The 25,234-nt window shown below is 40.8% G+C and overlaps 1 protein-coding gene across 5 annotated transcripts in view; it reads left to right on the forward strand.

The window, feature by feature from the left end:
- The window catches only part of celf3a (cugbp, Elav-like family member 3a), a 49,152-nt gene that overhangs the window by 9,895 nt on the left and 14,023 nt on the right, over positions 1-25,234 (forward strand). For 3 of the 5 annotated variants that reach the window (XR_013493572.1, XM_078175647.1, XM_033636986.2), the window contains 4 exons: positions 376-528; positions 7,231-7,313; positions 21,575-21,623; positions 24,980-25,108. Coding sequence is in view for 4 of the 5 variants with exons in the window: in XM_078175647.1 (XP_078031773.1) it covers positions 376-528; positions 7,231-7,313; positions 21,575-21,623; positions 24,980-25,108 (414 nt within the window). In the remaining variant the exon portion in view is untranslated. The remainder of the gene's footprint in view (positions 1-375; positions 529-7,230; positions 7,314-21,574; positions 21,624-24,979; positions 25,109-25,234) is intronic. The other 2 variants (XM_078175648.1, XM_033636988.2) reach the window with 1 other exon arrangement.

Genomic DNA, 25,234 nt, shown 5'->3' on the forward strand with positions numbered 1-25,234 from the left:
AGAATTTGTAGTAGCTCTTGCAATGAATGTGTGACAGTGAACAGTGAGTAGCCTCAGGTTACTTAGTTAGAATTTTACTTATTAATATGTTAATATCTTACTCTATATTGCAACTACTTGGGTTTTAATGTGATATCTATGTTCAAAACTCCTAAAAATCCACCATCAGATCATGTCTCCAAGGGTGTAGAAACTGTTATTTCAGCCCCTCATTCCCACCGAATGCTCCCATCTGCACCTCCATCCCCGGCCTCCTGTTTGCACCTCCTGTGCAGTGTGAATTTAAGCCTGCAGGCTCCTGTCTGCTCCTCCTGACCGCCTCCTCCACTCACTGTGTGTGTGTGTGTGTGTGTGTGTGTTATTATGCCTCCCCAGACTTCTCAATGAAGGAGCCTGACGCAATCAAGCTCTTCATCGGGCAGATACCCCGAAACCTGGAGGAGAAGGACCTGAAGCCCATCTTCGAGCAGTTTGGCAAGATCTATGAGTTGACGGTGATAAAAGACAAATACACAGGGATGCACAAAGGTGAGGGAGAAACGGCCAAGAGCTTCCATTTGATAAGATTTTGTCCGAGGAGCTCGTCTGGGGGAAAAATATTGTTAGTTTAGTATTCATTATGTGGGAAGATAACAGTGAGAGCAAAGCCTGTTATTACAATATTACTGTTATATGTCTTCCAGTTAGGATTTAATTCTCAGTAAATATCAGATAGGTTAAACTATTCCTCATTTAGCTGTTGTCCCTCTGGAGACGGTTAAAGGACTCCTGTGAGGCAGAAACCTGATTTTTAGCACCAATGATCTAAGAAAGGAACCTGAGTCACAGTTTGTGAAAAGTTTGCTTCTCACGTTTAATGGACTGACGAAAGTATTTGATATTTTACACATGGACTGTCTGAAGTATTGATCAACCTTGGCATAACGTTTTTAAAATGACTCTAAATACTTTAAGGTTGACTCAGCATAATTTAATCCACCTCACTAAAACTGTTTTTGTAAGTTAAGGCAAACCATTTATTCAGATTGTACTAGGTGATTTCCTTTGTTTGCTGCAGATATGACCACATATAAGAGTGCATCACTGTATTTCAGCCCTATCTCCTAGAAATTACTTTTATATACGACTAATTTGAAACAGCCAATACGTTCTGAGGGAAATGCTGAGCAAGTTATGTTTTCTATTAACATAAAGAGGAAATGTTGCAAAGTAACATACCTCAGAAGTCGAAAAATGTTGATACTTAACCTGTCAGCAAAATGTTTAGTAACATGTACCTCAACTAAAGTGCATTTGTTGCCTAACCCTAAGACAGGAGTCTGGATGTGAACCAAAGTTCTGTTGTCAAGATTCTGCATTTAGTATACGTGTCATCTTCCCAAAGCGGATGCGGTACATGAATGTAGTATTTCGTTACTTGACAGAGACAGTGTCTCTGAACATAAGAAGAAAGCAGTTTAGTAACAACAAACTGAATTTGTAGGAGACTGGGTTGTGTGTTTTCATACTGCAGTTTGAAGTTCAGTGTCCTGACTGAGACAAGAAGAGGAGACACTTTTTTTTCTGACCAACTCCCAAATAAATGTCCAGTACACTCATAAGGCCCAAACACACCAAACCGACATTGTATAGCTAGATGCAACGAAGGCCGACTGTTTAGTCACCTCACGTTCCCTGCATCTCAGCCAAAAAGTTGCATTTGAACACTGCGGAAAGACTACAGCTAACAGCCAACTAGCATGTATGTGGTGCGTCTGCTTGAGAGGAAATAACTCTTTATACCTGCAGGTGGCGATAGTCTGTATTTGTCACAGGCACCCAGGAACGCTGCTCAGCCCTGCTTCCAATTTTTCCCAGTGGCCACTCACGGTATTGCAACGAAATAATACTACAGCTGAGAAAATAAATTTTAAGATCTGTGACATCATTGCAATGTTAAGTCTATCTGCTGAGCAAGAACTCGCAGTTAGGGCCAGTGGAAGAAACACTACTGCGCATATTCAGTGGGCCACATACTGCATAAATAAGCTAGTAAGCTAGAATCTTTGGCGTATGCGCCAGGTGAGCGACTCAGCTGGACTGAATAGGCACCATGTTTGGATCTGGTATCTAGATATGATTATACATTTATGATTTGTCATTTAAAAAGGGAAACTGGAAAACCGACAGGACAGATTCAAGACACTGGTTAGCCAGTTAGTACAATAACAACACAACTTGATGCTGAAAGAAACAAAGGATATTTACAGTGTGCTAGCGAACAGTAACACAATTACCAACTGTTTCTGCTACAGAGCTCATTGTTTGTTCAAATTTGTTTTGAGCTCACACCCTCTTGACTTAAGTTGTTTGTTTGTTTTCCTCACCTCTGTTTCTTCTCGTGCACTGAACTGAACTGCCAGTCACAGTGATTTTATTCAGCAACGGGCTCCGTCATCTCTGCTGCCGATTTAAAGGTGACACACCTGAGACACCAAGCTGTTGGTCAATGTTGGACCATCAGTGAGCGTCTTTTGCCCTAGTTTTTGCGGAGTTTCCCGTATCTTTGGCACTAGTCGTTCCTTGTCAGCTTTTTTCAGCCGATTCAGTGTGTTGAATCGACATCGGAGATAGTGGAGCCGGAGTCGGTGAGTGAAATCACTCTGACTGGGGGTTCAGCTCAGCGCACGAGAAGAGGAAACAGAAGTGAGGAAAGTAAACAAAGAGCTAAAGTCAAGAGGCCATGAGCTCAAAACAAATTCGGTCTAAGATTATGTTATTAGTCATTGAGCTCTTTAGCAGAAACAGTTGGTAAGAGTTTGTGTTGTTGTTCTCTAGCGCATGATAAATACAATTTGTTCTTACAAAATTAGGTTGTGTTGTTGATGTACCAACTGGCTAACTAGTGTCTTGAATCCGACTTATCGGTCCTCCAGTTTCCCTTTCTGAATGACGAATACAGACTACCGCAGTCTCTGTGGTGTGTTCAAGTGCAGCTTTTTGGCTGAGAAACGTGTGATGACGCAACAGTCAGCCTTCATCGCCACTTGTTCTTTGATGTAGTTTTTATGTGTCTTAAACTTCACATGCAAAATCGGTTGGAAAAAAGCCAGCAAGGACTGACTAGTGCAAAGGTGCGGGACACACCGCAAAAACTAGGGTTACAGACGCTCACCAACAGCCCTTCAGTCGGTCAACATGCATTCACTTCGGTGAGCTAACTAACTACAACAGCAACTGAAATGTGTTGTTGAGCACAGTGTAAAACAAAAATTAGATACTTGAAATGAGGACTATGTTCATGAGACCCCCATGGTGCATGCTGGGAGGTTTGTCTGCACGCCTACGTTTTGATGCACAGTTAAAAACTGCAAGAAAAAAATTTAAGACTGTTGGAATTTAAAAAAAAAAAAAAGTTGCACAGCTCTCTCCATTTTTTTCAAATTGTCATGACCAGAAAGGTAGACGTCTAAGATCAATCTCAAAAATAGTATTTTGTCAGTCTATAATTGGCTTCACATGGAGATATCAGTCAATCTGTAAGCACATTGTCACCCATTACTCGTGCACGTCACATGGTGAACAGGCTTCTCATATTTAGGAAGTAAAGTCACAACACATTCAAACTCCTGCTCGACAGATGGACTACAGCTAGTCAAAGTGATCTAAGCTAAACAACCCTCTTTACTGTCATTTCTAATGCAAATCTGAGTGCAGAAAAAACAAAGGCTTTTATAAATCCACATAAACCATCAGTCATTTGGGAGACGTATAGGCCAGGTGGTATCAGTCCTCTAACACCTATAACACCTATTCTGCATACATTTACATATTCATGATTTGTGGGAGCCCTAAAGGTTAATGAAGGCCTTTCTCTATTATGTGGGACTGCATACATTTGGCCTTACCAGCATGATATTAAATACTCATTCAGACTGCTTGTGTCTGAATAGTCTCTAGGTATTATGATTTAATTATCCCATAGATCTTCAGTGCTACAGGGAGAACTATTCAACAAAATGGCAGTTGTTTATTGTTTTTGTTTTAGTTTTTTAAGTCTCTGTTTCATGCAGCTTTAAATACATTTTAATAACAATGGCCTGATTAAAGGCAGGAGGCATTTTTAGAAATTTAATGCTGACCCAGAACTGTTGTTAAGATAAAACCAAAGCACATATATCAAATGGCAGATTAATAATAGGACAATAAACTCCAGCAGCATGTTTCTGCCTGCAGGTATTCAGGGCAAATGGCCAATGGAGATTAAGTCACAGTAACATCTACACATTATATATAGCATGTGAATCTGATATTAAAAATACATGGACTTAAAGTTCCCTGATCTTCTAACAAGGGATGGGGAAAAATTGATTGTTAGATGCATCGGGATTCTCTCCTTAGAGATTTTGTCTTGATGCTGGAAAGTCAATAATCTGAAATTTAAACCCCAATTCTTGACATTATGATCAGCTGAGCAAAATTGGAAGACTAGGCTTTACGTTCCTTATGGCTGAACCAACTGGATGGTGAAACATGACAAACATAAACCATGGATATATAAAGAGAACTGATTGACTTACAAGTTACAACATTCAGATCTTCCGCATTGTTGGGCACATAAAGCAAGTGCACCAGAGACTTCCCACCTGAGCCGGGACTTGTAATTCCATGATTTGGCCACCATGTGAAATTGGTTTCAAAGCCCGTTTAGGTATATCTGTGGCTGGAGCAGTTACGTGACTCGCCCATCATGCCTACACATCAGTCCACAATCAGTGTCCTTTGCCCCTTGATCCAGAGGCAGAGGCCCTTTAGAATATGCAAAGTTAGCATTTAGCTGGCTATGAAGTGTTAAAGGAGAGGTGGTTAAATTCAGGGTGAAAGTTACATGTTGTTACCTGTAAGGTGAATTATGTTTTCATTTATAATGAATTTTAATGTAGTTTATTGCTACGCTTGGCCTCATATTTATTCACAACAAGGTGGTGTTGCAGGGTTCAAACAACCGTGGTATTAGTAAGTTAGTTGGTTCGTCATGTACTAGTGGTGGGCGCGGTTTGCATGGGCGTGTCATATAGGCTCCAGACAGAATGTTGCAGCGGCTAAACATGTCTCTTAAAGGCTGCCACTGTTCCTGGGGACTTGACACAAATTTGTACATTGTGTCTACGTTCTAAGCTAGACTACTGAATAATATCAACGTTTTATATTATCATTTGAGTCAGAACAGTACATGCTGACGTCTGTGCTAATTTACCACAGTGGAAGCCGGTAAAGTGATCATGGTTACAGTGATCAACGGCTTATATGGATCAAAGCTGGTGCTGGTGCTGGTGCTGTGTGCACATTAAAATCATGACAGTAGAAAGAAAGTTATTTTCTCTAAATGAAAAACTTGCTGACACATTGCCTAAAACGAGACAACAAGAAAGTTCAGTTCAGTTCAGTGAACTCTATTAGTCCCAGGAGGACAATTCATTTACAGCTTTGCCCAGTCCATACCTTACATACAGCATTCAAAAACTCAAAAGACTCACAGTTGAGGCAGTTTTACGTCTGAGACACAGGTCAGCATAGACTTCATAGATCAATACCAGGGAAAAATGAATAAAATAAAATTAAAAAAACAACAACATTTGGTCGCCTTATGTCAGTTGGGATAAGCTCCAGCCCCCCAGCGACCCCTAGCAGGATAAGCGCTTACAGAAAATAAACAAATGAAATAATTTGTTATACGGGATATAAAAAAACAAGTTTAAAAAGTCATTTTAAATGATCATCTCCACACATATATGTAAATATAATATTAATATATAAGTAGACTAGAGCAATTCACTTGATTCACTTAAAATGACTCCTGTTGGCATTAGTTGTAGGGCTGCACGATATGCAAAATAATCACATTGCGATTATTTTGACAGATCTTGTGATTGCGATATGAGTTTGGATTTTAGTGGGAATGGCATTTTTTTGCATTTTATTTTTACTATAAAAATACAAAAATTATGATGATGTGATTTTTGATTTGGTCTGTACTATACAAGCATGTTCACTTATATCTGGAATATGATTTATAGCACAGGGCATCTCTGTCGTACCACAGTGCCACATTTATAATGTTACATTGTGACGTGACAGCTCTTATGATTTGGATATTGCACTTGGCCATATTTCAATTTTAATAATATTTTGATTAATTGTGCAGCCCTGTTTAGTAGCCTGATAGCAGGATGAATGTCTTAGAGTAGCGGATTGTTTTCCTAAAGGCACCTTATAACACATAAAGTGATGGAGACAGAAAACCAATGAGCTCCTCTGGTTGAAACCGCCCTTGTCAAGTGGATTGATAATGGCCAGTCACAAAATGCCCCCATGTGATGCCCCTCATCACTTTATAATCATGTAATAAATATACAACTGTCAAATAGATGGTAATCTGCAGGAGAAATGAGGAAAATGGAAAAAAAAAATTGGTTACAATAATCGCTTAATTCGACCTGGGTCAAATTGGTCACTATAAGTGGGTCAGCACACTTTGTTTGTTTTCTAGTTGGTTGTTTGCACTGCTGGAAAATATGTTGGCAACTGTAACCTTCCAGTTGACACATCTCTTCCATTTGTCACCACTATTATATTTATAAAAGATAATGAAAGTGATTTAATTTGTTTATTTTACTTCTGTATCATCACAAATGCGCTACGCTTTGAAAGTAGCAAGTAGTTACACAGTGAAGAAAAATAAATCATGTATACAAATCAAAAATATAATCCCATCGTAGCCCTCTGAATTGAGTTGTGAGGTGCTTATAGATTCCCAACCATACCTCTAAATAGGGATACACACGATCAGTTGACTAGTCGATTCAAGGATGCTACCCTCGCCAGTCAGCTACAGAGATACTAGCTGGTTAAACTTATTTTTGAAATTATTATTACTATATGACTTTTATTCAGTGAGTTGTTGTCATGTTCTGAAAGATAATGTTCAATGTTCATCATGCACGGTGCAAAGTATCACATTTCAGCAGCATTTAAAATACAATTTGGTTATTAAAAAATGTAATTAACGATTTTAAAAGTGGCTCCACAATATGCACAATAATTGTTGACCTTACAGATTAAATTGTGCTAAATTGTGACTATTTTTTCTACTTAAAGACTGATCGATTAGTCTAAGTTTCTGTTTAAATGTGAGAGAAATCAGTTGTTAGGAACACTCCTTCTTCTAACACTTAGTCTTTTTGTCTCCAGGATGTGCCTTCCTGACATACTGTGCACGTGAGTCTGCCCTCAAAGCCCAGAATGCACTGCACGAGCAGAAGACACTACCAGGGGTGAGTGTGTCTTTTCAAGATTCTCAGCAGCTCACATGTATATCTAAATAAAGGGAGCAGAATAACTGGCATGCTAGGCTATCTGAATGCACCACACAGACACGTGGACATGCAGTGACACAGGAAAATTAACCAAGTTTGACATGCGGGCCTGACTTCCCCCTTTAGCTGATACGCTGCAATAAAGGTCAGAGGCTGCTCTCCCTCTTATGTTTCATATGTGATGCATCCAGACATATCCATCCAGTTAAGGCATGAGTCATCTTGCTACATGTCACGGGTCGAGAGAGACAGCTATGAGGCTCGCTGCTGGAGTGACTTTGCCAGTTCTTATTCTCTCTGATGTTTCTCTTCCTTTCTGTGTCTCTGTCTCTCTTCTCTCTCTCTCTCCCTTCTTTCCATCCATCTCTCCCTCTGAATTCTAATCAAAGTTAAACCTAGCTTTATTAGCATAGCCAGGCAGCAGGTGTGCTGCCAAATGACATTTCCAGAGCTAAATATGACGTGACAGCCGCGTCTCTATAATAACCGACTATATGAGAGACAAGGCGACAAGGCAAGGAATTACTGAGACAGAGTGTGCTCCCAGACTTGCTGCTGCTTCCTCTTTCACTAACAAGGCTTTACCCCTGTTTCCTTTTTGGTTATTTTTGTTGAAACCTACATCATGCACTTCTTTTTTTCCAGCCCCTCCCAAATGGTCATAGTAGTTTTTGAGGAAAGAGTAGAGAAGCTGATGAACAGTGTAAGGCTGATCCCAATGACCATATTCAGTATCGATTAATCTCATTAAACATTCATTAATCTGTATGATGTGGTCAAATTGCTTGTGTTTATGCTACGAACAGTCAAAGGCCCAAAGATATTCAATTAAATGACATAGAAGACAAAGAAAACCAGCAAACATTCACAGTGGAGAGGCTGGGAACTGAGGAATTTGTTACATTTTTGCTTTAAAAATGTCAAGATTGGTCGATTAATCAAGTAGTCATTCAACAAAAAAAAAAAAATAGGCAGCTATTTATGATTTAGCGGTTGAGTAATTTCTCAAGCATCAGGTTATGGCTTCTAAAATGTCAGGATGTGCTGCTTTTCTTTGTCTTAAAGGAGCAGTGTGTCAAATTTAGTAGTATACTAGCTAAAACTTTTCCCATGCTAAACCTAATCTTCTGGTTATATTTCCTCCAGTGTTCATTGTTCAGGTGGTTTTTACTGGGAGCCTGGTTATTCGCAGAGGACTCCTCCTCTCCAAAACAAACGTCCGGTTGATTTAAACCAATAAAAATACTGAATGAAGCAGTTTCACGTTAAAAATCAGCGTTTCTGTGATGCTGTTTGGGCTCGTTTCAGTGGCTGACAGAAACTGTGAATGGCCCTATCTCGAGCCAGTGTTTGGTTTGTCCGTTCTGGGCTATTGTAGAAACATGGCAGACTCCATAGACGAGGACCCGCTCCCATTGTTGGGAGGGTAATTAAAACACAGTGATCCTGATTTTCAGCTGATTATGCACTAAAGAAAACGTATTATATTATATTCCATGTCTGCAAATGTATCCCCCTAAATCCTAGTCACTGAACCTTTGAATAATAGCGAACTGGTTATCTTAATAAAACCAAAATATCTTTGACATGACGTAGTACTCTGGAAAATTGTGTTAGGCATTTTCTACTTTTTTCAGACATGCAATAGTCAAACACAATTACTAATTTACTGAAAATTATTGTAGTTGAATCCTAAAGAAAACACAAGCACCAGCCCTCACATTTTGAGAAGCTTGAGCCTTGATAAATAAGCTATTATTCAATTATTAAAAGTGTTGACTTATTGATTGTTGCAGCAGAAGGTTGTTGTAGTAGCAGGCAGGGGGCTACTGGGGGACACAAAGACACTCCGAAGGAGCAGACTGGTATTAAGGTTGCAACAAAAGAAATCCCATTGTTAGCGTGACAGTAGCGTGACCCTCCTGACCTCTCACAGGGGATCAGCAGGGTCCGATGCCCCCCCAATGCTAAAGCTCTCTCCCCCCTGTGTTTCAACCCCAGCGGCTCTCCTACTCACAACCTCTTACCTCTAAGCCGTGTGGAACAAGCTAAACCCCCCTGTGTTCTCTCAATCCTTCCCTACCCTTCCCCCTCTCTTGCCAAAAAAAAAAAAAAAAAAGATGAAAACCATATTATTAGCTCCATACACGCCCACATGGACCAGATCTGCTTCCCACCCCTGCTACCAGCTGTGGTGTAATTGTCATCTAATTGCACCTGCACTGCCAAAGAATAATTGACTTTGGCATCTCATGGTTGGGGCGATACAAAAGAAATAACATGAAAGCAATTATTGGACTGAGAGCTCAAATGAAAGCACACCTGAATGAAGAGAAAGCTGAAGGATGTCATTAACACTCAGCACTGCTTTTTTGTTAGCATTTGTCCTCTCTGGAAAATAAGAGTCAGTCTTCAGGCTTTTTCTTTCTCCTTGCTGTTTTACTGATTTTTTTTTTTGTCTCTGCTGACAATGGAAAAGAAGAAAGAAACAGAAAGAAAGAAGTCAGGCAGGGGCGAACAGATGGTTGTTTCGGAGTGGCACCTGGCCTTGTGTTTAATTTCAGGTGAGAGTCTCTAAGTGAAAGGGGGGAGGAAGAGTGTCAAAAGCACATTCAGCCGAAAGCGAGGGAAGAAAGTGAGAGAATGGTTGGAGTTGGAAAAAGGCAGGAGGATTAATCCAGATTCACTCTGAGAGGTAGTGTGGAAATGGAGGTCGGAGGTACTCACATTCAGTCCGACTTGGACATCGTGTACTCTTATCCCCTCTGTTCTTATCGCTTTATCTCTGTGCGCTGTATCAGGCCAGTTCGTCTGGCCAAGTCAGCTGTTGTGAGGCTCGCAGAGAGACATTAACATCCAGTTATGCTGCATTGTAAAGAATCCATTTTATACAACATCTTCCAAAACCAAACTTAAATTAAAACAATTTTAAATAAATAACTGTTAAGCTTAATGATTTCATCATGTTGCTATTTGGCATTAAAGTCATTGGACAAAATGAATTTGCAGCTATTTTCATCATTCATTTGCAGCAAGTATTTATAGAATTATGTTTTGTTGTTTTCTTTTATGATCATACATTTACCACATTTAGTCTAAACTCTATGACACATATCTGCACGTGAATACAGAATCTGTAGGCAGCTGGGCAAGATTTTAGGTTCTGGTTTCTGTTTGTAGTATGTTTGTAGTCCAAGTAGTGTTGACCAATCATGTTTTAGCTGGCTTTGGTTACATCCTGATAAACAGTCCTTGTGGAGAGGCAAAATGCATTGGCTGAAATGCCATCTCGGAACCCATCGACTATCTGATGACAATTTAGATTTTTATTTGCTGTCTTTGAATTTATCTGCAAGTATCTGTATATAGAGATTACCCAGAACCTAAATTGCAGCAGTCACAATGACTGGCACACAGAAGAGCAAGTCTTGGCCCACGTATCCATTATACTGGATATCCGCTGGATACACTGAAACCAGAAATATTTCCAGAGGTTTATTGTCGTCAGACTGATAGCAGATGGACTCCGAGACTGTACTAGCCTAGCAAATTTTGGGGTTTTGGACTGTTGGACATAGGCTAACCATTGCACCCGCTGAATGTTATCCTTCCAATGTGATTTCCAGCATTGTGGATATGAGTTAGAATGGTCCTGAAACGTTGACGAGTAGGTTCAGAATGTTGTTTTCAGCATAATAAATGACTGTTGGCATCTGGAGCAGTGTTGTTACGTGTCACTTTTACTGTTGTTAGGTTTAGGCGCAAAGACTACATGGGGTGTGTTTGGAAATACTCACTTTGAGTGCCAGAGTGCATACTGGAGCGCTGTTGGAATGCACCATGCGGTTATTCAGAACACCACACGTTAGGAGCGGCAGAATAGACTCTGGACCCTCTGTCTGGGGAGACGAAGCAGCAGAGCACCTAGTGGAGTGACTGTGTGATGTTGGTTAGTTCGTGTAGAGACAGAATGCTCTGTTTCTTTGAACAGCCTCGCTCTCATTTTGGTGTCACAAACACACCCTTGGTTAGTTGCTTTGGCTTTAAATAAGTACCTTTTGTAGCATATGTGATATAAGTCCCATTCATAACAATACGTACTCCATGTGATGTATGTCACTTACTTAAAATAAGTCAGTGTTGCCTTTTGGTTTCACACGGGACACAGATACCGTCTCCTGGGTGAAAGTCCTGTTTTTGACTAATCCACCACCTCAACCACCCTCCCCATTTGGACTGTCTCGCTGTTTATATTAACGCTACTTCAGCTGACTTCTTCTGTCAGCACACAACAATAAACACGGCTCTGTAATATGCTGATAACAGTATTCCAAACATACTTGTCGGTGTGGCAGGGCCCTGCTAACCCAAATCTATGAGGCTGATAACCAGTAATAACGCTAATTTAATGGTGTGATAATGTTCAAACTGGGTGATCATGGGCTTCTGTGGTAACGTTAATTTAGAGACCAAACGCTCAATCGATTAATTGAGAAAATAATCAGGAGGTTGAACGAAAGCTTCGTGAAATTTGCTTTCTTGAGAGTTAGATATAAGATCAATACAACCGTCATGTCTGTTTGGTAAATATGAAGCTGCAGTCAGCTAACTTAGCTTAGCATAAACAGCAAACAGTGGAAAACAGCTAGCCTGATTCCATCCAAACCTATCACAATCCATCTACCAGTAGAGCCCCACTAATAAACATGTTCTATCTAGTTTGTTTAAGAGCCAGGCTAGCTGTTTCCAGGCTTTATGCTAAGCTAACAGGCTGCTGACTGTCGCATCATATTTCACGTACAGACACGAAAGAGGTGTCAATCTTCCCATTTAACTCTCAGAAAAGAAGCAAATTAGCGTGTTTCCCAGAATGTTTAACTTTTTGATTGATCGATAAGGACAATAATTGTCAGTTGCAGCCCTGAAGCTCATATCTGCTTCAGCAGAGACATAATATATTGCCCCTCATCAGCACTCACTTACCAGAATTAATATTTGCCTCACTGTTAATTCTAAATGCAATAAGAATTTAATAGTGCGACTGTGCCCAAGTGAGAAAGTGTGTGTGTTTGGTGTATATTTGCATGTGCAGCGGGGGAAGGGAGGGCAGGTGTTCGCACTAACACGGTTTAATGAAGGATGTGTGTGCTTTTGTGTGCGTGCGTGTGCGGCTGTGTGTGGCTGTGTGTGAAAGTCTGTTTGCTTTTGTGTGCATGTGTTTCCATGGAGGGTACACATCCAAAGATATGGATGGGTGGATGGAAGTTGTTGGGTTTATTATAGGCTCCTCTCAGGTTTCTTCATTCATTATCTGCTGTGTGTGTGTGTGTGTGTGTGTGTGTGTGTGTGTGTGAGGGAGAGTAAAATCTGAGCTGCAAGGCCTCCTGTGTTTAAGCTGCCCATACGAGAGGAAAGAGCCCTCTTTGAGTGGAACATCTGACTAAGCCTGACATTTACTCAGCCATAAGGAGTCAGACGGAGCAGACAGAGGGGTTTTATCAATAGTCTGAAATAAATGCATATGCTAAATATAGCCCAGGCTTTTTACGCAGGATATGAGATGGGAAGTTGTAGTGCCAAAGCATTGTGCCCTTAATGCTTGAGCAAATGTTCTGCTGCGGAGACACGTGGGCCATGAACAGTTGCAAGGTGATGTTAAAAGCCTTTTATGCACCTGTTATCACTTGTTAAATCTTTGCATTTTAGCCTTTTTTATAGTAACAACAGATAAATAGATAGAAACTGGCAAATTTTTCTCATTTTCAGTTTCATTCTTTTGTTTTGGGTTTCTACTAGAACATGTTTTCATGCTTTAACAGTCAAAAAAAAAAACCACTTTATTCTCCTCATACTGTCTGTGCTTGAACACCTTTGTTCACCTTCTGTCTAAGATGCTCTGCTTTAGCGACGTCCTCTTTAAAACCCCTTCCTAAAAAATCCCAATCTGCTCTTATTGGTCAACATTTCAGGGTGTGTTTTTTTTTTTTTTTTTTTTTTTTTTTTTGTGTATCCTGGCGTCTCTGCACAGTCCAGACCCCCAGGAAGTAGACTGGGCTTTGAAGCCAGTTTTTGTAGTGGCCAAACAGTGAAATTACATCTGTCATGTGCTGCCATGTGGCCCAAAAAGACTTTCCCATAGACATACATTGCAAAACAGACATCTGTGAATCTCTAGATACATTTTTTTGAGCATCACAATGGCTGCAAAGTGGCTTGTTTTACCATCAGACTGTGATCCATTCAGTTTGATAACATTTGGGAAGTCACAGAAAAGCCACATGATTAAATTATGTTATCCCCCTGTATCCAGTTCTCTTTATACATCCATGACACCATCGTTGCAGCCAGGGGTATGACAGTAACAGAATATAGCAACACTTTCTTACGTGAAACATTACCAATTTAAGCTTTTAAACCAAAATGATCACAACAGGAGATGTTCCAGCAGGAATACGATTCAAAATTGCCAACCAAGATTGCATGTTTCCCTGATGTTAGCATGTAGCTACATGTAGTAGTGTAATTGAAGCTGGGGTATGACTGTGCCTACAACTTACCTATAACATTTTTTAACCGCAACCAGACATGTTTCAGCTGGAATATGATCCAAAATCAGGGAGAATTAAACAACCTCAGCAACCAAGATTGCATGTTTCCCTGATGTTAGCATGTAGCTACATGGAGCAGTGTACTTGCAGCTGGGGAATGACTGTGACAGAGTAAAGCAGCACTTTCTTCCATTAAAAGTCACAAATAAAAGCTTTGAAATGCAACCGGATCTGTTTCAGCAAGGATATGATCCAAGCTTTTGAGAAAATAACAAGAGCGGCAACCAAGATGTCATGTTTCTCTGATGTTAGCACATAGTTTCATGTAGAAGTGTAGGCAATGTTATAACAATAATAATAATAATAATAATAATAACAACAATAACCTTTATTTATATAGTACTTTTCAAAACATATGTTACAAAGTGAGAAGTTACAGACTGAAAATGCTCTGTCCCCCTTAGTTTGCAGTCTGGACTCTGGGACGCATAAAAGGCCTTTGCCTGAGGAACGTAAAGTGCGAGTAGGAGCATATGATGTTAAAAGGTCGGTGATATAACTAGGACCGAGACCATTGAGACATTTGAAAGTGATCAATAAAATCTTAAAATCAATTCTAAAACGTACTGGCAGCCAATGTAGAGATGCTAAAATAGGTGTGATGTGCCTGGAGAAGATGACCATATAAAAAAAATCTGTCATGATCTTGCATCATCTTGTCTCAACAGTAGGAAAATAAAACCAAAACTTTTGAAAAAGGGAATCCAGAAGGGTCTTTTCCTTTATAGGGTTTACTTTTACATACGTTTACCTCATTATTTCAAACTCTGTCCACATGTAATATGAACATCTGACACTGTAACATTATCTAATGACAGAAAATACGGAAAAGCTGAATAGGTCCCACAACAAGGCAAAAAAATGCACAAGCAGATGCTCAGATTTGGTTCACTGTGGCCCTAAAACATGCTGCCATGATGTGAACATGAGTATGTAACTTGCTGTAAAATGTTATTTTGTGTGTCTGACAATAAGCGGATAAAGCAGCTCCTCCATATGTAGCCACGTCCTGATGTCAGCGAGTTGCCGGGATGATGATGATAGCAATTAGAGCGACTGTGTTCACTTGATGAATCTATCTGGAGTTAAGTGTGCATTCATGCATCGATTCATTTACATATGCATGCATATCAATGCGTGGCGGGAACGATGCAGGACAGGCGCTGACAACAAAAAGAGGGTCCGTCCTCTGTACGTCACTCTGGGGCAACTGTAATGATGAATGCAGATTGGATTTATAGAGGTGGTAAATGGGTGTGAATTAAAGAGAAATTGGATAAATGAAGGAGGGGGAGGAGGGGGGGCAATAAGGGAGTGTGTGGAGGAGGGGAGGAAGAAATGAATGAAAGTTTGACATAATGAACAGTGGGTGGCAGCAAGGGTGGAGGGGGTTGGAGGTGCATTGAGGCAGTGTGTTTATCAGCTTAAATACAGACATCTGTTACTGAGAAATTGTGTGTTTTCGGGGGGTTGGGGAGTCTGTGTGTGTGTGTGTGTGTGTGTGTGTGTGTGTGTCAGGCAAACACAGAAAAGTGGAAAGAGGCTGTTGTCACAAAACTCATTAGGGCTCTTTGAACTACACATACACTGGACTACGGTGGAGTTAAAGTGTGTAAACCAATGCCCGAATTAAAAAAAGTTACAAAAAACAAAACAAAAGTAGGACATGGACCCTATCTGTACACACACACACACACACACACACACACACACACACACACACACACAGAAATGTGTCCGTGATTCAGTTCTTTTCCCCCTTCTGCTCCACTGAGTCGAGTCAAACAACACTTGACATGAATATTTAACAGTCAGAAGAGACAAAACAATTGAGAGTCAACTAGAGTGTTGTTAGAAATTTACTCTTTGATATTCAGTTTCTCCACTTTGAGGGATTTTCGTTGGCTGTCTGACAAAAAAATGTCAGCTTCGAGAGCTGTCAGCTTCGCCTTGATAGTGGACAGACTAGTGAACCCTGTAGGAGAAGGAGACAGCGCTGGGGAAGCAGCTTTGACACTGAAGACTGGATTATTGATTAAATATTATTGAACTGTACAAGCACTGTGCTGTCAGTCTCTTTGTGTTTGAATGATTTAGCGACTGGCTGAATTCAGGAGAAGGTTTCTCTGTGCTTTGTGTGCTCACCCGCCCATGTGTGTGTGCATCCACGTGTGGAAACATTAACAGACCGTACTTGTGCATTTCTGCCTTTGCTTTGTTCCCACTCTTTGTGCAAGCTCACAATCATCTGCGTCTAATAAATCTCCTTTTTTTTCCCTTTTTTTTTTTTTTTTTGCCTGTGAATATACCAATTTCCACCTGTGCTTGTTCTTTTCCCTCGGGTGAATTCACAAGTGCGTCCCAGCGTTAAGTGCATTTGCGACGAGGAGGAGGTGGATGGAGAGAAGCGAGGGAGCAAAAGCAGCAGAGACAAGGAGAGGAACAGAACAGGGAGGGGAGGGGAGGGGAGGCGGGAGGTGGCAGGTTGATTACGGTCGCAGGTCTCGTTGCCTGGAGACGGCGGGGACGAGGGATGCCAGGTTGCTAGGCGACCGGCACGATGCAATGACCAGCGCTGTGTGATGGAGCGGAGGGGAGGCGAAGACGGAAAATTGTCTTTGTGCCCCCCGCCCCACCCATAAATGTTCTTGAAAGAGCAGGGGAGATGGTCTCCGCTGATATATTTACCATTCAGAGTGGCTGCTTTTCAGGGTAGACAGGCAGAATGGATTGATATTGGAGAGAAAACAGGCGACAGAAATGTGTCACCCTCACGCAGCAGCAGCCGCCTGCTATATCTAGACTTAACAACACTGGAGCTGTGAGAGTATAGAGATTATCATCTGCTCTGCTGGGTCATAATAGAGAAAAATATCATCACCAATATGCTTTACTCACTCCGACTGTAAACGATCCTCTATCTAAAACACATTTGGGTTGCCGTCGTAGATGAAAATGCATTTACATGGGAGTGTATACGGACGTTAATGTTATGGGGGGTCATGCATTATGGCGAAGGGGTCGAGCTGTGATTTGATTGGATAATCTATGGATTTAATATCGCATTATCCTAGCAAAATCCCCCTGCGGCATCACAGAGCGGAAAGATTAAGTATGTGTAGATGTTGCTGTGAGCGACAGGAGCAGGCAGAGCATGTGTGTGTGGGAACAATGAATGTGTGTTTAGTTGGAGGATGATTGTATATTATATCTCGTGTGTTTGGAGATGGAGCGCAAGAGGCAGAAAAAATCAAATAGGAAAAAGCACACTGGTAAAATGGGTTGTTGATCAGGCAGGTTTTGCCTAGTCGTGTGTGTTGTCTGTGCACAGTATGGGACTGTTTTTGTAAACAAGCCTGGGAGAGAAAGGGGAGGGGAGCAACAGGAGGGGGAGGAGGAGGGGAGAGAGCAAATTACTGTAAAGTGTACGTTTGTGGTTTAGGCTTAGAGGGAGATATTTTTCTCCCTGCTCCTGCATCTGCTCTCCAGGCAGCGCCAACATTCAACAGGCACAAGCGCCCCATCCCTCCATCTTTTTTTTTTTTTTTTGGTTTTGTTCTGTCATTTTTCCTCTCCTCCTTGTTTCCCCCTCCTCCCTCCCTCCGTCACACACACGTCTAATCCCTCCATCTCTCGACCTAGAAGCACCCTTTGTCCTCCTCATTTGTTTTTCACCCTCTCTTCCGCACGTCGTTCAGGGCAACCTTGTTTACCTGATGTGGGGCTCTCATCACCGGGGTTGTCATGACGATGGCCATGCAAGCGCGGTCTTCGTCAGAGAAGTAGGGCCGGTTGCCGTGCCGATGTGAAGTGGCACAGCCTCGATGGCCTCCACTTCTCACTGTTTTCCCTCTTGTATATTCTAATACCAATCTCCTGAGCCATCTGCTGCGCTTCTTCTTATCAACGCCACCACCGCGGCCATCGTTGTTTGTCTTCCTGCAGTGAAATATGGGCCATGGCATTTTTTACAGGCGTCAGTCAAACATGCTATCAATCAAAGATGTCACATTAAACTGCTGCCATGAGGTTGTGGCATCAGCTTTGAGTCCTTTACAATTTATTTCACCAGGAATTACCTCTTGTCTTTGCATTAGAAAACCAACTCATCTAATCTCATTCTGAGTCTGGCTCTGCTGTAGGTGGTGAAAGAATTTATATCACTCTCGGTGTATAGCAGAGATGTAGCACCCAGCGACGACACAGAGTTCTCGTTGTCAGTATTTATTTTTGAAGTTTAAGCAAACAAAGGTGCAGTTTACTTAAATAACTTTCACATTTGGTGAATAATGGGTGTGGGAAAAAACACAAAAATAAATGTATGTGAAAACAATAACTTTAATATTTTAATATCTGACCATGTAGTTTTTGTTGTGGTTAAAAGAAAACTCTCCCAAGTGCTACATCTGACCAGTAAAGAAAACAAGATGTATTCCTAGCTGCCAGCTTTGATTATATTTGTTTAAAGCTGCTGTCTTTGCCTCCACACTTTAATTTTTAAGCATTTGTATTTTCAAAAATACTTACAGTTCATAACTTTTTTCATCAAATATCAACTGCACATTTAAATCAAGTGCATAAAAAGCTGAGAGAGCATTATGAGTTTATATGAATGTGACCAAGAGAGACAAAGGAGTTAAAATACTGATCAAATTGTGAACACAGGTCTACTAGTTTATAGTTTGTTTGTTTTTTTCATGAAAAACAGCTTAATAGTTGACCTCAGTATTTTTTTAAATGATGTCTATGACATGGACACAAATACACAATTAGATATAGAAGTGCAGATAAAGAGTAGGAGTATGGAAAATACAGCAAAGTTCTGATATTCACTTAATATACAGTGAGTCTAAAAGGTAAGAATACACAATAAATCTCAATGGGCAGCAAAAGAGTGCAGAAATTCTAAGGAATAAAACTATAACATTGCTTTCTGTTCAGGTTTCTGGTCGTTGTGATGGATGGGACGATGTACGATTTTATTGCAGATTGCGGTAAAAAAAACACTCACGAGAAGTTGATTGTGGTGAATTTCTGTTGTCAGTATAATTGTGAATATTGTTACCAGCAGCACCCAAAGAGACTGCCGGTCTCAACAACAATAATAGACAATAAAAGAGACTCTGGAAAAACAGGCTGCATATGTACCGCAACGCAAAAGATCCAACACAGTGTCACTCCCAACTGGTCAAGTAGTGACGGTTTGTCAGTGGCCCACGGTGTCAGACACCAATGCACAGACGCACCCTTTAGCAGTGATATGAGACAACATTTTTGACGCTCCAAGCAAAAGCCGATGTATAAAGAACAAGAAAGTCTGGATAGGATGGGTGGAAGTTGAGGCGGATAGGTCCAACACATACTCCACGCTCGTCAAATACAGATGCTTGGCCAGTGGCCCTACATGTCAAACTATGATGATCTAGGTACCCCTCCAGCGTCAGGTTAGCACTCTCAGGGACGGCATATTAATTTACCCATGTTACATATATTGTCTTTTCAAAATAAACTTATTCCCTTAGGTTCAGGCAACAAAAGCATGTGGTTAGGTTTAAAAAAAAAGCATCATTGTATAGCCTATAAAGAGTATGTTTCTAAAGTAACGTCACGTGATATGTCTCGAGCTTAGCATGCTACACATACTAGCATACTACTTTGTTAGTAAAATAACTCAATTGACTTCTGGTTTCACACGGGAGAAGAACAGCAGTCTCTTGGGCGTAAGTCTCGAGTTTGTTTGACCAAGATCTTTATCAATCATTGGCATATTTTATACTGAAAGATATGATGCCATTTTCACTAAAAAAGATGTTCACTAAAAAAGACGTGTGTCCACTCTGTGATGCAATAAAAATACTTGTGTCTTAGATATAAGGTCAGGTTATTACAGTATGTTTTAGTTCCCTTTTAAGTGTTTTCAGCATATGTTGATTATTATCAGGATAATGTTGTGCATCTCATTATTTTGGCCGTCATGACTCGACATTTTCATACTTTTATTTTCAAGTTTTTATCCCCCACCTCCATCCTTTCCTTCATATGCTCCATGTTGTTGCTCACAGTGTGATGGGTGTAGTTGCAAACTTTGACAACACAAGTGATAGTTGTTATCCGCATAACCTTACAACACCACAAGTTTTAGTATGTGGGCTCAGATGTTACCTTCACTGCAAACAAAACGATAATTTAAACAACAATTACTATTCACTGAGTGCAGGAGCAGTTGCCCACATTTGCTGGACTGATTGGAAGATGGTTTTGAGACTTTGCTCCTCCATCTCCTCTATCATCCCATTAATTGGTGCAATCAATTGGTCGCTCTCATTGAGGAGACACGGGGGCCCTCTGCAGCAGGTGTTGCTGGTTTTACAGCCGGTGATTTGGAACGCCGGTGGTGTGGAAGGCGACAGTGTTTTTGCATGCGGGTCCTGGCGGTGGAGCGCGACGGTGGCGTCGATCAATAGTGTCTCCTGGTGACCGATCACAGCAGATCAATCAGTGACACAGGATCAGTGACTGGCTGAAATGTCACCAGCTCCATAATTAAGACCTTCATTAAGCCACAGTTAACAGAGTGTCACTCTGTTGCTCTCACCTCGACTCCTCGCCGACATCACCCTCCCCTTTCATCCTCCTCCTCTTCACACACATCCCCCACCTCCATCCTTTCCTCCATATGCTCCTTCCCTTCCCCTCAATCCCTCTCAATCCCAACCTTCTCCCTTTTGCCCTCTCATTCTTTTCTTTATTTCACTTAATACCTCTTTTCACTGCGCTCTATACATTTGAAAGACAAGGCACCGAAGCTCTTATGCGCACACAATTTCATATAGGGGGTTTTGTTAAATAGTGAGGAGGATAATAATTGTGGAGAAGTAAAGAAAAAAAATGGCATTTCAGCAGCTTGTCTTTTGATGAATTATGAAAAGGTCGCCTAATCTCTCTGTGTGCTCTCTTTTCTCTGTCATTTTTTTATTTGTTTTTTTTCCCCCAGATATTATTCCGTCTTTCTAACCCTGTATACCCTCATCTCTGTCTCTCTGTCAGGCTCAGAATCTCTCACTATTCTGCTGCTGCGTGCTCCTGTAATCCAGATTAGCCGGCGAGTGTTCTTAATCTTATCACTTCCCCAATCCCGCGTGGGTGTGTGCTTTTCCTGGTTTTGTGTGATAGGGGGAGAGGGAACGATAGACGGCAGGATTAGAGCAGATTCTGAGAGAGACTCGCAGAGAGAGACTGTGCGACACTGTGAATGTAACGTCACACATATCGGTGTCAGCCGTGGTCTGCTGGAGTGGAGTTGGCAGAAATTAGAAGTTAGTGTGGGATCGTAGGAGGCTGGAGCACAGGCCACGCTCACCAACATCCATACATGCACGCATATGTTAGGTCATATTAAAGCATTAATAGCCTTTCTTGAGGGGTTACATGAAGTCAGTACACATGACCCTCATCTGTTGCAGTTTGCAAAACAGCAGTGGCCTCATTTTTCTTAAGTGCCAGCATATATAAATTCCCTTCATTTAATTCTCCCTGTTTTCTTGTGTTGATGATCACTACCCCTGTTGTATATTTAAAACTGACCATGCCATGTGGCCTCTGCCTTTCCAGATGAACCGTCCGATCCAAGTGAAGCCGGCGGACAGCGAGAGCAGAGGGGGTAAGAAACACCTGTCCCCATGCAGAAACACAGCATCTGTTCAAACAACACCTCCACTGACACATGATCAATAACGTCCATCTTAACAAGCCATTTATTCTTGCATCCAAACTTGCACTTTTTTTCTTGCAAGTGAAATGTAATGTTTTTGAGTACAGGGACAGTTCACCCCAAAATCAGAAAGACATATTTTTCCCTTTACCTGTAGTGCTTTTTGTCAGTCTAGATTGTTTTGGTGTGAGTTGCCGAGAGTTGGCTGCAGAGACGTCTGCCTTCTCTCTGATATCGTGGAGCTAGATGGTACTCAGCATGTCGTGCTCAAAGCTCCAAAGACAAACTCAGCAGCAATGTCTCTTTCCAGAAATCATGACCCGCTTAGTCAAGATAATCCACAGACCTTGTTGTGAGCAGTTTTATGTAGGAACTATTTTCTTTCTACCGAACTACATCCGCCAACTGTATCATCTTGCAGAAGGAAGCATGCATCTACTCATGGATGAGAGGCTCGTGCTTTTGACAGTGCGAGATGTATATATTAATGTCGTCCTCATAGGCTGAGCTGTAACATTAGCTAGCTAACAGGTGCTAGGTTAGCTAGCAGTAGATACACACTTCTGTCTGTTGTCGGGTGTAGTTTGTTGGAAAGGAAACAGCTCCTACATGAAACTGCTCACAACAGGGTCTGTGGATTATCTTGAGTAACCAAGCCATGATTTCTGGAAAGAGACATTTCTGTTGAGTTTTTTAGATGTATTTTTTTGGCGCTTTGAGCATCACAAGCTGAGTGCCATCTAGTTCCATTATATTAGAGAGAAGACACTGACACTGTCCCTTTAAAATGACACCACCAGAATCAAGACAATATCAGTTGATGGTTTAGATACAGTTTTTTTTACAACAATTTGCTTAAGAAATATGCAACATTTTATCATCCCTCAAAACTATGATTCATGATTCAGTATCAGATTCAAATGACCTGTTAAAATGGATGATATGTTGCTGTCAAACTGCACCTGTACATCACTGTGCACAGCCTTAACAACTTCAGAGCTACATGCTTAAACTACCACAAGTGTGTTACACTGGTGGATCTGACCTGACAAAGGCCAATGAAGATCCTTCCACAGAAACAATCCCATTAATCAGTCACTTAAACCACAGCTCATTTTCATTCACTTCCCAACATTTGTGAGCATACTGCTAAGAGATTTAAAGCATCATGTCTTTGGATATTTTGTTCTCATTTACTACAGTTCTTGTACTGTTTCCAAAGCATACCATTGTTTCATGTCAGCTGTTGGTTTCAGTAAGGAGTGAAACTTGCTTGAGATACAGTAGTCACTCCATCTTACGTGCACACATTCACAGAAGACATATTTACACGTCGCAGGAGGAAAAGCAGAGGTCTAAATAATAAAATTAATGACAGCTGAATTCCATTTATCTGCTTGAGATTCAGGGTCCTGGTACTGTGCACACTGGCTCACAGTCACGCTGTCATGACTTAGTGGGACACTTGAATTGAAAAAAAAAAAAGCCACTGTTAATGTTTTTAGTAACACCTGTGCTTTTCCTTCCATGACAAAACAAAACATCTGCTGTGAGAGGCCTATTGAACTTCACCTAATCCGCTCATTTTCACAACTTTTCAACATTTTGAACACTTTTGTTTGTTGCTATCGACCATCTCTCAGTTCATACTCAAGTTTCAGGCCATTAGTTTCCTTTAATTTCAGTTTTGTATGATAGTGAGCATGTAGACACTTGGAATTTACTAGATGTGTCACATCACAGTCAACATTATAGTAGGTTTTATGCTTGTGTTTGAGTCTCTTACATGTTTTTTTTGTTTTAGATTATAGCTTGTGAATTTAAAGCAGGCAGCTCTCAGACTTTTCTAATCAAACCATATTGTCAACCACAATATAATGTAACAATCGCATAAATGCAGTGGTAAAAGAAGTATTGCATTTTTTTAATTAAAGGTCCAGTGTGTAGGATTTACAGGCATCTATGGTCAGAAATGGAATATAACGTTTTTAACTATGTCTTCAGTAGTTTCCAATCACCTGAAAATAGAAAATATATTTTTTAATTACCTTTGAATAAGCTGTTTTATCTACATTTGACACCTTTGTCCTCCAGAATAGACCAACCAAACTCTGGCCCCATAGGGCCGGTCACGGGTTTGTGTTTTTGCATCACCCACTGTAGTTCTTCAATCTTTAAATTCACCACACAATGCCACTAAAATTGACAAACTGGATCTTTAAATGTAAAAGTCCTGCATTCATAACGTTACTTAAGTAAAAGTAAAAAATTAATCAGCATTGAAAAAATACTTGAAGTACTAGAAGTAAAAATACCCATTATGCAAAATGGCCCATTTTAAAATAATATATATTATATTATTAGACAATAATTACAATGCATAAATGTCTTCATCACTTTAATGTAGCTGGTAAAGGTAGAGCAAATTTTAATTGATTAATTAACTACTGGGAATCTTAACCTACAGTCCTATATCATAGTTTGTGACTTAAATAATATTTTTGCATTTATGATCTGAATCTGCAAACTAAGTAGTAGCTAAAGTTGTCAAATAAATGTGCAGCAAAAACTATATTTGCCTCCATAATTTAATAGAGTAGAAATATTAAGTGGCAGAAAATGGAAATACAGGCACCTTAAAAATTGTACTTAAGCATTGTAATTGAGTAAATATACTTAGTTACATTCCACCTCTGCATAAATGTAATAAAACAACAGAACATGTGACTGATTCTGTCTCTTAACCCTTAAGTCTCCTAACTGTTGATTTTCACACCAAACCAAAATGAATGTTAAAGAAATGGCAGTGTGAATGTTTGGAAAACTGAAGGCTACGATCTGTAAATCCATCGGCATGCTCTGGCGAATATTCTGCTGGAATGCAACGTGCATGTGATTTGTAGTGAATGGGCTAAAACATGCAGAAACACTGGTCTGATCCTTCACAGACGGGGACAGACGGAGCAGCTTCTCTGACAACACAGAGGGTGACAAACATTTGAGTCACCGCCAGATGCTGTTTGTTTGTTGTGATGTTCATGTTACTGCACTCTGGTGGCGCTGTGAAGCATCGCAGGCTGATCCCTCTTGCTCTGTGGCTGCTTATCACACTGTTGTTGTCTTTTATTATTCATGCATGTACAGTGACATGGCACTTCTTCCTTTTTCCCCCTTTTCTCACTGCCTGTATCACCTCTCCCATAAAACATCGACTCCCTCTTCTTCCCTCTGTGACCTCACTCACATTATCCACACATTATCCTGTTTTCTCCCCTCTCCCATCTCGGCAATCTCCTTCCCCTTAGAAGACAGGAAGCTGTTTGTGGGTATGCTGGGAAAACAGCAGACGGACTCCGATGTGAGAAAGATGTTCGAGCCGTTTGGCAGCATAGAGGAGTGCACGGTGCTCCGTGGGCCTGACGGTACCAGCAAAGGTAACGTTTACTCATGACAGAGAAACACAAAGTCTTCATAAGGGACTGTTCTTTATTTATCAGAGGAGGGAGGTGGCTGGGGTGTGTGTGTGTGTGTGTGTGTGTGTTTTTTTTTTTGCCCCTAGC

Source organism: Epinephelus lanceolatus, chromosome 16, assembly GCF_041903045.1.
Source record: "Epinephelus lanceolatus isolate andai-2023 chromosome 16, ASM4190304v1, whole genome shotgun sequence".
Lineage (NCBI taxonomy): Eukaryota > Metazoa > Chordata > Actinopteri > Perciformes > Serranidae > Epinephelus > Epinephelus lanceolatus.